The sequence below is a fragment of the Panthera uncia genome (assembly GCF_023721935.1).
Source record: "Panthera uncia isolate 11264 chromosome A3 unlocalized genomic scaffold, Puncia_PCG_1.0 HiC_scaffold_11, whole genome shotgun sequence".
Lineage (NCBI taxonomy): Eukaryota > Metazoa > Chordata > Mammalia > Carnivora > Felidae > Panthera > Panthera uncia.
Window position 1 is genome coordinate 15,923,145 of NW_026057578.1, and position 13,847 is coordinate 15,936,991.

The window sequence follows — 13,847 nt, forward strand, 5'->3', positions numbered from 1 at the left end:
CTGGGACCGGAAGCTCAGGAAGAAAGCCCCCACCTCCCACCCCACGCTGTCCACATTTGCTGAGTCTGCATGGTGGATACGTGGACGTGTGTAAGGTCATTCTCTGCTCTCTTCCTGTTCGAAAGAGTATATTAAGAGAAAACGCCCAAATGGGCTTCCCGTGGCGGTGAGGCAGGTACGGGTGGTGACGGCTGGGAACCTGAGCGCCCCAGAGTGCGAGTTTATCTCTTCCAATCTTTCTCAAGACCAAGCCCAGCCCCTCCCTGTGGTCAGATTGCCAGGCCCTCCCTCCTCTCAGCCATTAGCCATTCACCCTGGAGCCTGTCGCCGAGTCATAAAGTGTGGCCGCAGTTGTAAATGACTGTCCAAGACTGCGGGTGTGGGTGGGGCGGTGGGGTGGAAGGGGGAGGGCCGAGGCTCACCTTCCTTCTTCATGCCAGCCCGGAAGCACTTCTTGAGCCTGCAGTAGCGGCACTGGTTCCTCTTGTCTTTGTCCACCACGCACTGCCGACTAAATCTGAAGAGGGCTTGGATGGTTGGATGGAGAAGGGACGGCCCTCCCATCCCAGGACTGAACTAGAACCCTGGCCACCTGTTGACTCCCAGCCTCCTCGCCTCCATCACAGGAGCTATGTGAACCACGAGAAAGGCCCTATGGACTCTCTGAGAATCCAACCCTGACCGGCTGAACATGGGGAAACTGAGGCTCAGAGAGGTGACCTGTAGCCCAGGATCGCTCAACCTGGTGGTAGAACTGGGTTTGGAAACTCTAGCCCCTTGCATACCAGGGCACTGCTATCACAGAATGTGATAGAGCCCCTAGTAGGCTCCTGGTTATGGTTCAGAGTCAATACTTGGTTCACATAAGTGACTCTCTGGAGGGGACATAAACAGAGGCAGTGCCCCACAGGGGTTATGGGTGGAGCCCTGAGTATCATCCTGGGCTCTGCCATTCATTCAAGCTGGATGACCTTGGACAAGTTCCTGGCCCTCTCCAAGCCACAGCTTCCTCATCTATAAAATGGGAAGAATAATAGTCACCATGTCAGAGGGGTGTTGACAGGTAGAAATAAGATAATATGTGGACGGGGCTTGGCACAGCGTCAGCATATGCCAAATACTCATAACCGAATGCCATTATTTTATTATTGTTGTTTCTCATCACGGGAGATGCTTTTGAAGGCAGGATCCCGAGGAAGGCTTTGGGAAGCCCTTGGGGTATATGGAAAGGCCTGGGGCCAATCCCCTATTTGCCCCAGGAAAAGCATCGGGTTGAGGGATGGGCCCCATCCTCTGAGGCTTCACAGTGGGCTTGATCCCAAGCCTCATGGATCCTCATTTGCTAAATAAGAAAAGTAACAATGGGCTTGCGGGGCCAGTTAAATACATGCAAAGATTCAGTTTGTCTGGCATATAGTAAGTGCTTAGTAAAGGGCAGCTGGTAGCTTTATGCTCAGTAAATGAGGTTCCTAGAATGGATGTTCCCATTTGGGTCCCCAAAGCCTAAGAAACCAGAAGAAGCTTTAAGTCCTCAGAAGGAGGTTGTTCCTGGGACCTAGTCCGGGAGTAGACAAACTGGGGAACATCATTAGCTCAAGTGGACCCACTTTCCAGCTAGAGAAATCAAGGCTCCAAGCAGGGGCTCCTCACCTGCAGGAGTACATGTGGTTCTTTCTCACACTCCTCCGGAAGAAGCCCTTGCAACCGTCACAGCTGGAGGCACCGTAGTGTTTCCCTGTGGCCCGGTCCCCACAGATGGCGCACAGGGCGCTGACACCCAGGCTGTTGGGTGCGTTGAGGTTGGCACCTTCTGATGGGGATGTGTCTGCACCAGAGGAGACAAGAGTGAGAGCTCAGGAGGGACAGAAATTCACGTCCCAGAGGCCCTGCACCCCTGGTGGTTTAGATTCAGAAACCAATATGAGCGTTGTGGGAGTCTCCCCCCGGGGCTTCAGCCTCATTCAGACCGAGGTTCCCACTCCCCCAATGACCTTGGGCAAGTCCCTTGGCATGCGGAATGCCCGTTTTGCATCATTACTTAGGGATGGTTGTGACACTGACTTCACAGAGTCCTTTGTGAGGACCTGTTTCTCCCCAAGGTGGAGAGAGCTGGGCCCAGCTTTCTCTGGGAAGTAATGAAAACCTGGCCACCCGCTCCGATGCATCTGACCCTTACAGACCGTGACTGACGGGGCTGAGGGGGCTGTGGAAGAGACAAACACACCGTAGCATCTACTCAGGCCCTGCTCAGGTCCTGTCCCTCATTTCTCAATGTACCCACACGCCTTGCGAACTGTCCCGGGGAACAGGAAGACACGCACCAAAGACAGTGGCCCATTTGTCCTGCTGGGAGGGTCGTGGCAGGGATCTGGGTACCTCTAGAATATGTCCTGTCCCAGAGGCAAAATCTACTGCATCTCTATAAATCTGAGAAGGGGGATACGAGGCAGGTGGCAAAGATGGGGATGGGGTGCTTGGAGTCCTGGGTGCTACTGCTGCTGCTGCTGCTAACTCACCTGTGACTTTGGACAAATTCCTTTCCCTCGCTTCAAGTCGTACTGGGCCTCAGTTTCCCTAACTGTAACAGGTGGTGGTTCGACTGGTCTGGTTGTTTCCAATTTTTTTTTTTTTTGTTAATTTCAGTAGCTGAAGCATATTTTTGTAAGCAAATCTTCTACCTCTTGGAGAAGATACTAAATGCCATGGGCCATCTCCCCAGAAAAACGCGTGCATATGTACACCACACAGTCAGGCGCGCACACGTGTTTGCATAGAAACCTTGAATCTGACCTTGAGTTCCCAGGGCACACCCCACTGAGAACCGGAGAGGGGCATCGCGCTGCAGTCAAGAGCACGCGCTCTGTAGCCCTCCTGCCAAGCTTCAGTCTCAGCTTGCCCACTTCTTAGCCATGTGTCGTCGGCTAAGACTCCTACGAGGATTCAGTGAATCAATGTATGTGACGTGCTTGGTACATAAAAAGCACTGCATCAGCATTTGTGAAATAAAATCTTTCCTGCAAAATCAAACTCCTGGAGCAGGTATTGTCCAACCTCCGGGCATAAAAGGACACCACTGCGTCTTTGCTGTTGCCTGGCTGAACATCTCCTAGACCCCTGAGGGTGCCCGGGGGCACAGCCCCCTCCACTTGGTGAATTATTCCCGGAGATGGGGATAATTGTTAAGCCGTGTCGGTGCCCTTTCTCCCTCAGCCTCACCTCCCCCAACCCCTGGGGAGATATGACCCCCACAACTCCTGGTCATTTCAGTGGAGGCTGGGGGCAGGGCTTCCTACATCCTGGGCAGAAGGGGCTGAGTGCTGCCTGGTGTATCACTTCACCCCTGGGTTCAGCTGATAGCCCCATTCTCCAAGCGAGCACACCAAGGCTCAGAAAGGACAAGTGACTTGCCCAGGGTGATCACACTGTTGTTAAGTAGAGGACGCAGATTTACACCCCGGGGGTGCTGGACGACTCTGGCCAGTGCTGCTGTTGTTGGGGTGCCTGCTGAGGCCTCTGATAAACAAAGACCCTGCTGCTGCTGCTGCTGCTGCTGCTGCTGCTGCTGCTTCTGAATCTGGGGTGGGGGACGGCTGGGGATCTTTCCATGGAGCCCTGGAGGCACCAGCCCAGGATGTATTTAAAATGGGATCCCAACACTCAGACCCCTTCAAATGTCATAAGGAAACACAGCCCTTTCTTACAGATGCCGAACGTTCTTGAGAAGACCCATGTGGGGCCGGGATCAGTTACCAGTGCTAAGCGCCGGGTGCCTTGTCTTATTTAATCCTCTGGTTACCTCTGAGAGGCAGGCGCCATTATTTATTCCCATTTGACAGATGAGGAAACAGAAGCTCATAGAGGAAAATGGCTTGCAGAGCTCACATAGTTGGGAAGGATCAATGGTAGTATCTGAGCCCAGATTCTTCTGGCTCCTGAGCTGGAGGCTGTTCTGTCTGGGGGACACCCAGTGGTGGCCTCTGCCTCAAGTGCACAGGATTCCTGGGAGGTGTAGGCTCTGAAGGGGTGATGGGGCTGGCCCCAGGGAGTAGTCTGGGGCTGGGCAGTGGCCTGGAGTGTGACAGCACACAATGTCCCTGCAGGGTCACACGACACTCTGCCTAGTGCAGAAGCTTCTTGTTTACCATTTCCTGTGTGTTGTCTCCTCAATTCCCTTATGCGGACACTCCTAAAAGGTGGCTGGCCAGCAGACCTGAGGTGATTAAGCCCATTTTACAGAAGATAGAGAGGCCAGAAAGGGGATATGATATGCCCAAGGTCACACAGTGAGTGAATGGCAGGGGCAGACGAGCAGCTGGTGAGGCCGACCATGGGCAGGGCAGTCACATCTTTCTGGCTGAGCCAAAGTGACCACACGCGTTACAGACCTCTGCTGGAGCCGCACAGCCATGGAAGGAAGGCAGGTGGCAGGCTGACCTCGGCCACCTGCCAGCCACCTCTCCTCTGGGGCTGGCCTAGGGCCCTTCCCCTCTAGAAGCTTCCTGGCTTCCAGGCCTCCTCCCTTCCCCTACCTCCTTGCGGAGGAGAACCTCCCACCCGATTCAGATGTGCTCTTGGTGATATGGGAGCAGATATACAAACCTGAGGAGAAACACACTCAGACAAGAAGATCTGCTCAGAGAGAAACAGACATGTGGCTGATGTGAATCTCCTTTGGTAAATGGCAATATCAAAACCCTGCATATCATGTCTGCATAATCATGTTTACCAGAGAGTACGGACACTCAGCACAGGGATGTGCACCGAGCACCTGTAGACAGGTGGGTACAAACAGGGCCACAAGACAGAACGTGCATACAGGACACGCATCCAGAAAGCACAGGGCACACGAACAGATCCACATCCGCGGCACATGCACATACATTCACTGCTGCCTATGTACATAAGCGAGACAAAAACACGTGCCCCTAGAGACATCAACAGACACAGACACACTCGATGACCAAATACAAGTGGAAATCGACATGGAACAGGCACGCACGGGCACAAATACGCCAATGAATTCCCGAAGGAATGTGTTTGCCAACACGGTACACCCCCACCCAACACACTTACACAGAAACTGGTGCATGCACACCAAGAGGAAGTCATGAGCACACACAGCACTCACTGCTGATTGGCATCTCACTGAGCAAAACTTCCCTTAAGAACTCCTTTTTTTCCTAAGCGGGGTGTTCACCCCAGGAAAGTCCCAAAGACACCCGGTTGTGTCTCCATCCAGCATCTTCAGGGACAGAAGACACCTTTCTATGTCTCGGGACCTATGCCCAAAGGGTTCGTGAAGGGGCCTAGTTGGGCCCAAGTACTGGAGCCAGATGCCAACGGGGAGCTCACGGTCATGTCCTCACTCTCCAGTGACGCTCTGAGCAGACCTAGTTTTGAGGTAACAGGGACCAGAAGGGCCAGGCGGGAATCCCGGGGCCTACTTTCGCTGGGGACTTGCCCGCTCAGGCCTCCCGCACCCAGAATGCCTCTGGTCACTGTACCCGGGCACATTTTTTTCACCTGGCGACACCCATACTGGCCTATAGGCCCAACCTGCCATTTTCTGTCATTCTCCCCCCGGCCCAGCGTTGAGTGCCACAGACACGCTCCGGTATCTGGGCATACCCGCCCCCAGTGGCACGCCTGGGTACACCTGTCCCCACCTACCATTGCCCATCGTCAACACCTGCACATTCTCGAATTCCAGGGTGGTGTAGGCTGGGTCCAGCGCGGCACTATAGTCGGCCATGTCCATGTCGACAAGGGTTTTGGAGAGGCGCATCCTCCCCTTCCACACCTCAGCCGCTTGCCCTGCCCAGGATGCCCACCCCGAAGGCTCCGGGCAGAGCCCTGGCCCCCGCCCTCCGCCCTCCCACCGCCTCCTCCCAGGGGCCCCCTCTGCCTTCCTGCGTTTCAAACCGTCCTCTGGGAGGATCTGCTGGGAGTCTTGGCCTAGCCCCTGCGAAGGGGTGGAGGCTCTGCCGGGGAGGGGTGGGGGTTAATGGTTAATCGGCTCCCCCACTGGAGGAGAGGCTGGGCGGGGCTGCAGGGATTTGGCTGTTTGTTGGCTCCCGGTGGACACCAGGGTGCTGTTACAACAGCTGGGGCCCTAACTCCCCGATATTCAGGTATGGATTTCTGTAAAACGGGCACGCTAACTCACCGGCACTCATTTGACCCCTGACTCAGCCATGCCCCCAAGTCACTGTCACCCCGAGTCCGGCATTCTAACTGATATGCTCAGACACTGGCAGCCCACCTCCAAGATGCCCTAATTCAGTAACCTCCCAAATCAGTGACTTCTACCATCTATGCTCTTGAGATGGAGCTGCCTTGTGGCACATGAATTAAAAACCTAAATCCCAGGGCCCAGACACCAGTCTTCTCTCCTGGGAACTCCCTTCCAGTTTCCCATCTCCCTGGGGAGCAGCATGGATTCACCCCTGGTTCCCCACCCTGCTCTCCATGACCCCACTATGGCCACCACTAGCCCCCATAGCACCAGCTGCTCAGGTCAGATGTCACCTCCTCCTGGTTCCTTCCCCCGCCCCTCTAGACAGCCAGAGACGAGGCTTGCAGCCCCACAGACCTGGATTACACTCAGGCGCCTACCCCCTACTAATCGGGACTTTGGGTAAATGATTCTCCTCTTGGAGCCTCAGTTTCCTCCTCCGTAAAAGGCATAATCGACCTCAAAGGGTGGCTTGAGTATTAAATGAGATGGTATCAGGCAACCATAAGGCAGCACCCAGCAAGTGCCCGTCCCGTCTTCCCCGCCCCATCCCTTTCCTATCTCCCTCTTCTCTCCACCCATCGCCTCCCCCAGAAGGGCCATCTGTGAGCCAATCACCCAAGCAGTTAGGTCCCTGTGCTTGGTTTCATGCTCTGCTGTTGCCAAAATTCTTAACGATTTCCGAACAAGGGGCCCTGCAAATTCTGCAGCTGGTCCTGCCAACCTTCCGCAGGCGTTCACCCTTTTCTTGTCTCTCCCTCCAGCCCCACGGCCCTCTCCTCGGGCCCTGTCAAGAGCTCCCCACCTAGCCGGGGAGGTGAGGTCACAATGAAGGAGGTAGAAAGCGCAGGCGAGGGCAGAAGGGCCTAGATTTGGGAGTCTGGGAGCCTGTCCTCTCTGCCAGCCGGAGCACCAGTGGGTGAATTAACGATAGCCGAGTAGGGAGGGGCGCGGAGGTGAGGTAGTGACAGAGTGAATCAATGAACGAGTGGGTGAATTAGGAAAGGGTGAATCAGAGAGTACATACGTGGGGGAGTTTATGTGCGGGTAAATCAGTGGGAGAGGCGGTGTGTGTGTGAGGACATGCAGAGGCACTCCCCTCATATTCTTCCAGTTAGAAGCCTTTTCTGTGCCCTGTGTAGGCTAGTTCTGCCCCCCTCCAAGGTCTCCCCCGGCCCGAGATGACCGGGGCTGTGGGGGGAAGCCATGGTTCTAGAGGAGAAGAGAGGCTGGATTTGGTGTCAGGAGACCTCCGTTTAGGAGCTATCTCTGTCACTGTTCGGATGACTTTGTCCAAATCACATCTCCCTCGGGGCCTCATTTTCCCCATCTGTAAAATGGGGAGATCTTGGCCCATTTGTCCATTGGTCAAGACCCCCCAGAGAGGGAGGAAGAGAGAGCTCCCCTTCTCCCAATCTGCACTTTGACATTTGTTAAGGGCCAAAGGAGACTTCAGCCATTGGCAGATTCCTCCCGTGCCTACCCGAGGATGTCTGATCCTGGCTCCAGTAGCCGGTACAGAGTTCAGCTGGGCAGGAGACCGGATTGAGGGATAAACACAGAGGAGAAGGAGGGACAGTTCTGGGAGGGGCCCCCCAGGGCTGAGCCCAGGTCCTACCACCTGTCTGGCACCTGTGATGGGCCACACACAGCTACTCCCCTCACAAGCCAGCAATACGTGGCCTGCACATACAGCGATTTGTCAGTTCTAAGAGGCACACTTCCCCATTACCAAAATGGGGCGTGATTATCGGCACATCGGAATTTAACGGGTAACGAAAATGGCAAATTTTCAACCTCTATAGATGACACCTTAGGTTGAACTAAATAAGGTCTATGATCAACTGGGGTGAGCCATGTCAGGTCACGTGCATGACCCGGCACACATAAGAACCACCAGACGGACAGTCTGCACATGACAAGCTACTAAGTTCGCAGACCGTGACACGAACACTTTACCAAACGCACAACACACATGACCCACTGCTTCTGAGTCACAGTCCAGAAACCTGTTTCATACCCTGCCCATGTCCCACTCTTGAACTCTAACTACTCACACACGAGCTTTTCCAATCTATTACGTACGTGGTTCCTTTCGCTCTTAGCCAACCCCAAGCAATGGCTTCTAGATACATGTCCCCCATATAAACAACACTCCACCTGTGAGATCAACTGGCTCTGTGATCTCAAGCGAGTTATTATTTTGGACCCTCAGTTTCTCCTTCCGTAAAATGGGCCTACTGTGTAGTTTGTTGTGAAGATCAAATAAAAAGATAAAATAAGCCACAGGCCTTGGAATCAGACAGAGCTAGGTCAAAATCCGGGCACTGCCAACTTCCCAAACTATGACATCAGGTCCTACCCCACCCGGCCTTAGTTTTGGCCGCAGATAAATGGGTTGATGCCTTCTTCGCAGGGACGCTGTAGGCTACGCCACGTGTAGGCATCTGGCATAACAGAGGCAATTATCGTCACTGGCGATTGACTCCTTGACACCCTAGGCACACAATCGGTCGCAATCAGAACCCTGCTCGGGAGAGCTCCCAGGGATACAAAGGCCAGCCTCAGTGCCGTCAACTCAGCAGCCATTCTTTCCCTCTGTCCTGCCCCTTGGGCTGTCTGACCCCACTCCACATGAGGTGGCTCCCAGCAGATAACAGAGGCCCTCAGAGCTCACCAAGACAGCCAGCTCCTTCATGTGGCAGATAGTGAAATGGAGGCCTCTAGGAGGGAAGGAGAGCTCTAGAAGGGAAGAGGGGCTCCTTTGGGGCAGCTGGGGGGGGGGGGTTGCCTCACACCCAGCTGTGGGCAGGGCACTCAAGCCTCTGGTGTGGACTATGGTTAAGAGCTGCCACTCTGGACACATTTTTCTTTTAAACTATAATAATGGCTAACGTTTCTGGAGAGATTCTGTGCTAGGCCCGGGGCTAAGAATCTTCTGCTCCCCTCAGTTTATCTGTTCTGCTTTACAGATGACAAAACTAAGGCTCAGAGACGGGAAGTGACTTGCCTAAGCACAAAGGAGGGGCTGTCATTTGAGCCCAAATCTGACTGCAGAGTTTAAGGGCTTCACCCCATACCTCTGCCTCCTTCCGGGAGTCCCAGAAAGGACGACAGAATTCTGGAGCCCTGGAGCCTGCGACTGTCATGTTCCTGCCAGGAGCTCAGGGGTCTGAGGAGCCAAGGAGCCTGTCCCCAGGCACGTGCAAATCCAGAGGCATCGTCCAGACGCTGGCCACCCCAGGCCACCTGGCATCTTAGCTCCCCCTGGGTACTAACTACCCTACTATCTCCTGTCTCTCCTCGCCCCGCCCCACCACCCGGGGAACTGGGACTTATCAAGACAAAGAACAAAAGTCGTGGGGGAAAGAAGCCAAGAGCCATCTCCACTCTGGGGTAGGGCCCTCCAGTTTCGCCCCTTTGAAATTTCAAATTCCAGTTTGTGGACAAAGTCCTAACTTTCTCACAATATAGGTCCCCAACCACTGACCAAACTCCAGTCCAGGCAGCCAGCAGGCCCGGGGCTGGTCCGGCCTTGCTGTCTTTCCCCTGGCAGTTCTCAAGTCCGGGGGGAGGGGTCCTGGGCCAACTGGGGTCTGCCAGGCCATCCCCGCAGCCCTACTCCACCCCACCCCACAGGGACCCCTGCCTCCCATCTGAGAGGACAGCTCTCTTCCCGGAGCTGGGATCTGACGCTTGCTGGTGCCAACAGCAGATACCAGGTAGGCCCCCTCCCTGTTCTGGGCACCTTCTCTCCCCCCTGAATTCCTAAAGCACGGCCCATACAACCCTCCTCACCCTGAAACCCTCCTCACCCTGGATAAGGCCACATTGGCCTAATCCAATCATGACCTCGCAAAACTTCAAGACTGGAAAGGGTGTCTCAGCCAACCCACCCATTTGGTGGATGGAGACACTGAAGTCCCCAGGGTAGTGGCAGCTGGCTGTAGGCTTCACCACAGACCTTCGGGCCCTCACTGAGCCCCAGAGGGTGGAAGGAACATGCTCAAAGCCACACAGTGGTGGGGAGGGGGAGCTTTGCCTTAACAAGAAGACCGCAAGCTCTGTGAGGACACTGGTGCTTCATCACAGCCCTCAAGGGCCCTGGAAACACCTCCTGGGGACCCTGGATGGTGGAGCGTTCGTTCCGTCAATCACTGATGGCCACTGGGTTGCCACGGGAGTACTTCCGAGAGGAAGATGAGGGAACTCAGGGCTGAAGGCCAGCGGATTTGGAAGGAAACAACCTTCGTGTGGTTAACTGATAACTGAGCCCCATCCTTGGGCCCCCAGAAGCCTCCTTCCTCCCTCTTCTCAGCACGATTAAGACGAAATTACCTGCCTGCTAATCATTGCTGAGCCTGTTGATTTTGCCTTAAAAAATTAACTGGGCATGAGTTTGTGGTTTGCCTCACCCCTAACCCTGAAAAGGCCTGGGTGGGCAGGAGGCCACCCGGGTTATGCAAGAGGCTGCTGGCCTCCCCACGCACATCCAGCGCCTCCTCTCCTGCTCTCCAAAGAGTAGGTTTTGCTCAAGAGTCAACAGTCTGCTTGTTCCCTCTGCTCTGGGTCCTGAGCAAATTTGCTCTTTTACCAAAGAGAGATAAAGGCAGCTGGGGGGGCAGGGGGGGCTTTACAAACAGGGATGCAGGGCGGCAGCTTTGAGCATGGGATTCTAGAATCCTGCAGTGTCAGAGGCTGGAGAGTGCAGGCCAGAGCCTTTCAAATGGGATCTGAGGTTCCTAGGAGCCAAGGGAGGGTACGCAGAGGCCAGCTTCACCCAGGGCCTGCCTCTTAGATGCTCTCCCCTTAATACTTCCTTTGAAAGGTAGAGGCAGAGCCGATGATGGGAACCTGAAAGATGCTGGGCCAACCTCAGGATATCCCTTCCCTCCATGTGCAGATGGTGGAGGGATGGGGGCTCATCCAGGGACAGGAGGTCGCCCCCCCCCCCCCCCCGTCCTAGGTCTCCAGCTAGCCTGAGGAAGACAGGGGCTCTCTCTGGACTCGGTGATGTGTTCTAGACATTAGGGAACAAGATGCACTGAAAATGCCCTGCTTTGCCTATCACCCCCCCCCCCCCCCCCCCCCCGCCCACGGCTGGCTCGAGCAGAGAGGTGCCTAGAGCCACTTCTGGAGAATTCACCTGGCCCCGAGTCCTGTGGGCCCTCTGAGGAGCAGCCATGAGCAGCAAACAAGGCCTCCAAGTTATGGCCCGCCTCGGCCGCATCCTCAGTGTCAGACCACAGAGCAAGACGCAGGGCCCTTCCCTGACTCTGCTCCTCTCTTGAATCTGGTTCCTCGCCCGCGATTGGGAATAACAATACCTAACTCAGAGGCTCGCTATGAGGACGAAACGGAGCAAGGATGACCATGGCTGATGCTGAGGAAGCTGTTTTGCAGGCTTTACACGTGTTACCACGTTAACCCTCACAACCAATCTGTGAGGTAGGCAGTATTTTTATCACCATCTCACAGACCTGAGGCACAGAGGTTTGAGTCATATGCCCAAGCTCACACAGTGTGTGAGAAGCAAGAGCTGGGATTCCAGCCTGAGTGGTCTGGCTCTCCAGAGTCTGTGCTCTTAACCCCGGGGCCACACCGCCCGTCCAGGCGCCCAATGCAAGTTGGCGAGTATGACGTTAAAATAAGCTCCCTCCTGAGGCGCGTGCGGGCTCTGTGCATGGACTGTGCGGGCTGGAGAAGGCTTGAGATGGAAGGCCGGTCTCTGGGCTGGAGTGGTCAGGGATGGATTCCTGGAGGAGGTGGCGTCCTGGGCAGAAGGGACACCCAGAAGTGGAGAACATGGCGAGTGATGACGGAAGGACATGGAAGCCTCTCTGGCCAGAGAGCAGGGCATTGTGGGAGATGCCGACTACAAGGCTCAGGAGGTAGGGTAGAGCCTGTGGTCTGGAGAATGATCAGGAAGCAAGCCAGGAGGACTTGGGTCTGTGTAGGCGGGGCCTCTCTGAGGGCTGCCTCCTGCCAGGTGGCTTGTGACTTCTGGGCTGAGGCTGTTGTTGTTCTGTTTATGTCCTTCCCTTCCCCCCCCCCCCCCGATTATGTTCCTGACTTTATCTGCAGAAGTGACCTTCGGAGTTAGATGAGGCCTGCCCAGCCCCTGTGGGGCCTGAAGGATGATAGCAAGCCCCTGCCTGGCCCAGGCCCTGGTCATGGTGTAAGGGGTGAACCCATATCCTAGGAACCACCCTGGGTCTCCCTGCACCCTTGTACCGAAGGGCCCCAGATATTTGCCTGAAAGTCACTGAGATGTACCTTTTGGGAGTCCTGAGATGCAGGCAAGGAATCAGTTGTACAGGTTGCTCACTGCACAAAGTTGTACAGGTTGTACAACTGCATACAGTTGTACAGGTTGCTCACTGCACGAAGCTTCTCTGTGCAAGGAAGTGAGTCAGTGTAGAAATCTAGTCCTTGTTCCACTTACCAAACCAAGTGCCTATGGAAATTTGTCTGCCCAGAGGAGAGCACCTCTTATTTATTTTCAAAAAGGTTCCATGAGAGCCCTGCCTCAGCTCAGCTTCCAGCCACTGACCTTGGGCAAGGTCATTTTCCTCCCTGGCCTCGGTTTCCTATTTGAAAAGTTGTCTAGCATAAAGCAGCGATTCAGCCCTGACAGTGAATTAGAATCACTTGGGACCTTTAAGAGAATATTGATGCCCAGGACCCATCACAGACCAATGATCAAATCTTGGGATTGGGGTGAGTGGGTGCTAGGCATCAGTATTTTTTAAAGTTCCTAAGTGATTCTAGGGGCGCCTGGGTGGCTCAGTCAGTTAAGCGTCCAACTTCGGCTCAGGTCATGATCTCGCAGTTCATGAGTTTGAGCCCTGTATTGGGCTCTGTGTTGACAGCTTGGAGGCTGGAGCCTGCTTCGGATTCTGTGTCTCCCTCTCTCTCTGCACACCTCCCCCCCACCCCACCCCCGCCTCGCTTGTTCTCTGTCTCTGTCACTCTCTCTGTCTCTTTCTGTCTCTATCTCAAAAATAAATACACATTAAAAAAAAATTAAAAAAAAAAAAAGAGAGAGAGGCCTAGTGGTGCATCCATGGTCTGCAACTCACTAGTTGCAACTTCAGTGAGGCTCAGTTTCCTCATCTGTAAAATGGGAACGATGATAGCTTCCTGGTAGTCAGAATGCCTACTCAGTGAGAAGATATTCAGATAGCACCTGGCACTATGGCTAGCATGTAGAGACCTCCTGGTTCTTGGTACCAGTGACCATTATTTTGCAGTTGGCAAACGAGATTGGCTTGAAATAAAAGGCCTTTCCAGGTCAAAGTAAGAGACTCAAAGGTAGGCTTTCTCTGTGACTTGTGTCAAGTCCTAGCACTTTGGTCTCAGTCTTGGCTATACTCCTGTTATATTGTTGAGGTATGTGTGATTGTCATTGCTACGTGATATTTTACCAATTTCTTAAAATTTTTATTTAAAATTTTTTTCTTAACGTTTCTTTATTTTGAGAGACAAAGAAAGAAGAGCAAGTGGGGGAGAGGCAGAGAGGGAGAGAGAGAATTCCAAGCCGACTCTGCACTGTCAGCGGAGAGGCCCGAACTCACAAACCGTGAGATCATGACCTGAGCCCAAATCAAGA

At 54.3% G+C, this 13,847-nt stretch overlaps 2 protein-coding genes and 1 long non-coding RNA gene across 10 annotated transcripts in view; 1 reads left to right on the forward strand and 2 right to left on the reverse strand.

Annotated features, from left to right (window-relative positions):
* The window catches only part of PKIG (cAMP-dependent protein kinase inhibitor gamma), a 409,002-nt gene that overhangs the window by 189,719 nt on the left and 205,436 nt on the right, over positions 1-13,847 (reverse strand). The gene's annotated exons all lie outside the window — the stretch shown is intronic.
* The window catches only part of HNF4A (hepatocyte nuclear factor 4 alpha), a 58,303-nt gene that overhangs the window by 19,885 nt on the left and 24,571 nt on the right, over positions 1-13,847 (reverse strand). For 4 of the 8 annotated variants that reach the window (XM_049650729.1, XM_049650733.1, XM_049650732.1 and 1 more), the window contains 2 exons: positions 1,651-1,825; positions 423-517 (listed from right to left, as the gene is read on the reverse strand). In XM_049650729.1, the coding sequence (XP_049506686.1) occupies positions 423-517; positions 1,651-1,825 (270 nt within the window). Of the gene's footprint in view, positions 1-422; positions 518-1,650; positions 1,826-5,670; positions 7,019-13,847 lie in introns of those variants that run through there. The other 4 variants (XM_049650728.1, XM_049650727.1, XM_049650726.1 and 1 more) reach the window with 2 other exon arrangements.
* On the forward strand, positions 9,380-10,619 carry LOC125936580 (uncharacterized). Its single transcript, XR_007462060.1, has 3 exons — positions 9,380-9,631; positions 9,875-9,957; positions 10,328-10,619. It is a non-coding gene; the product is annotated as an uncharacterized LOC125936580 (long non-coding RNA).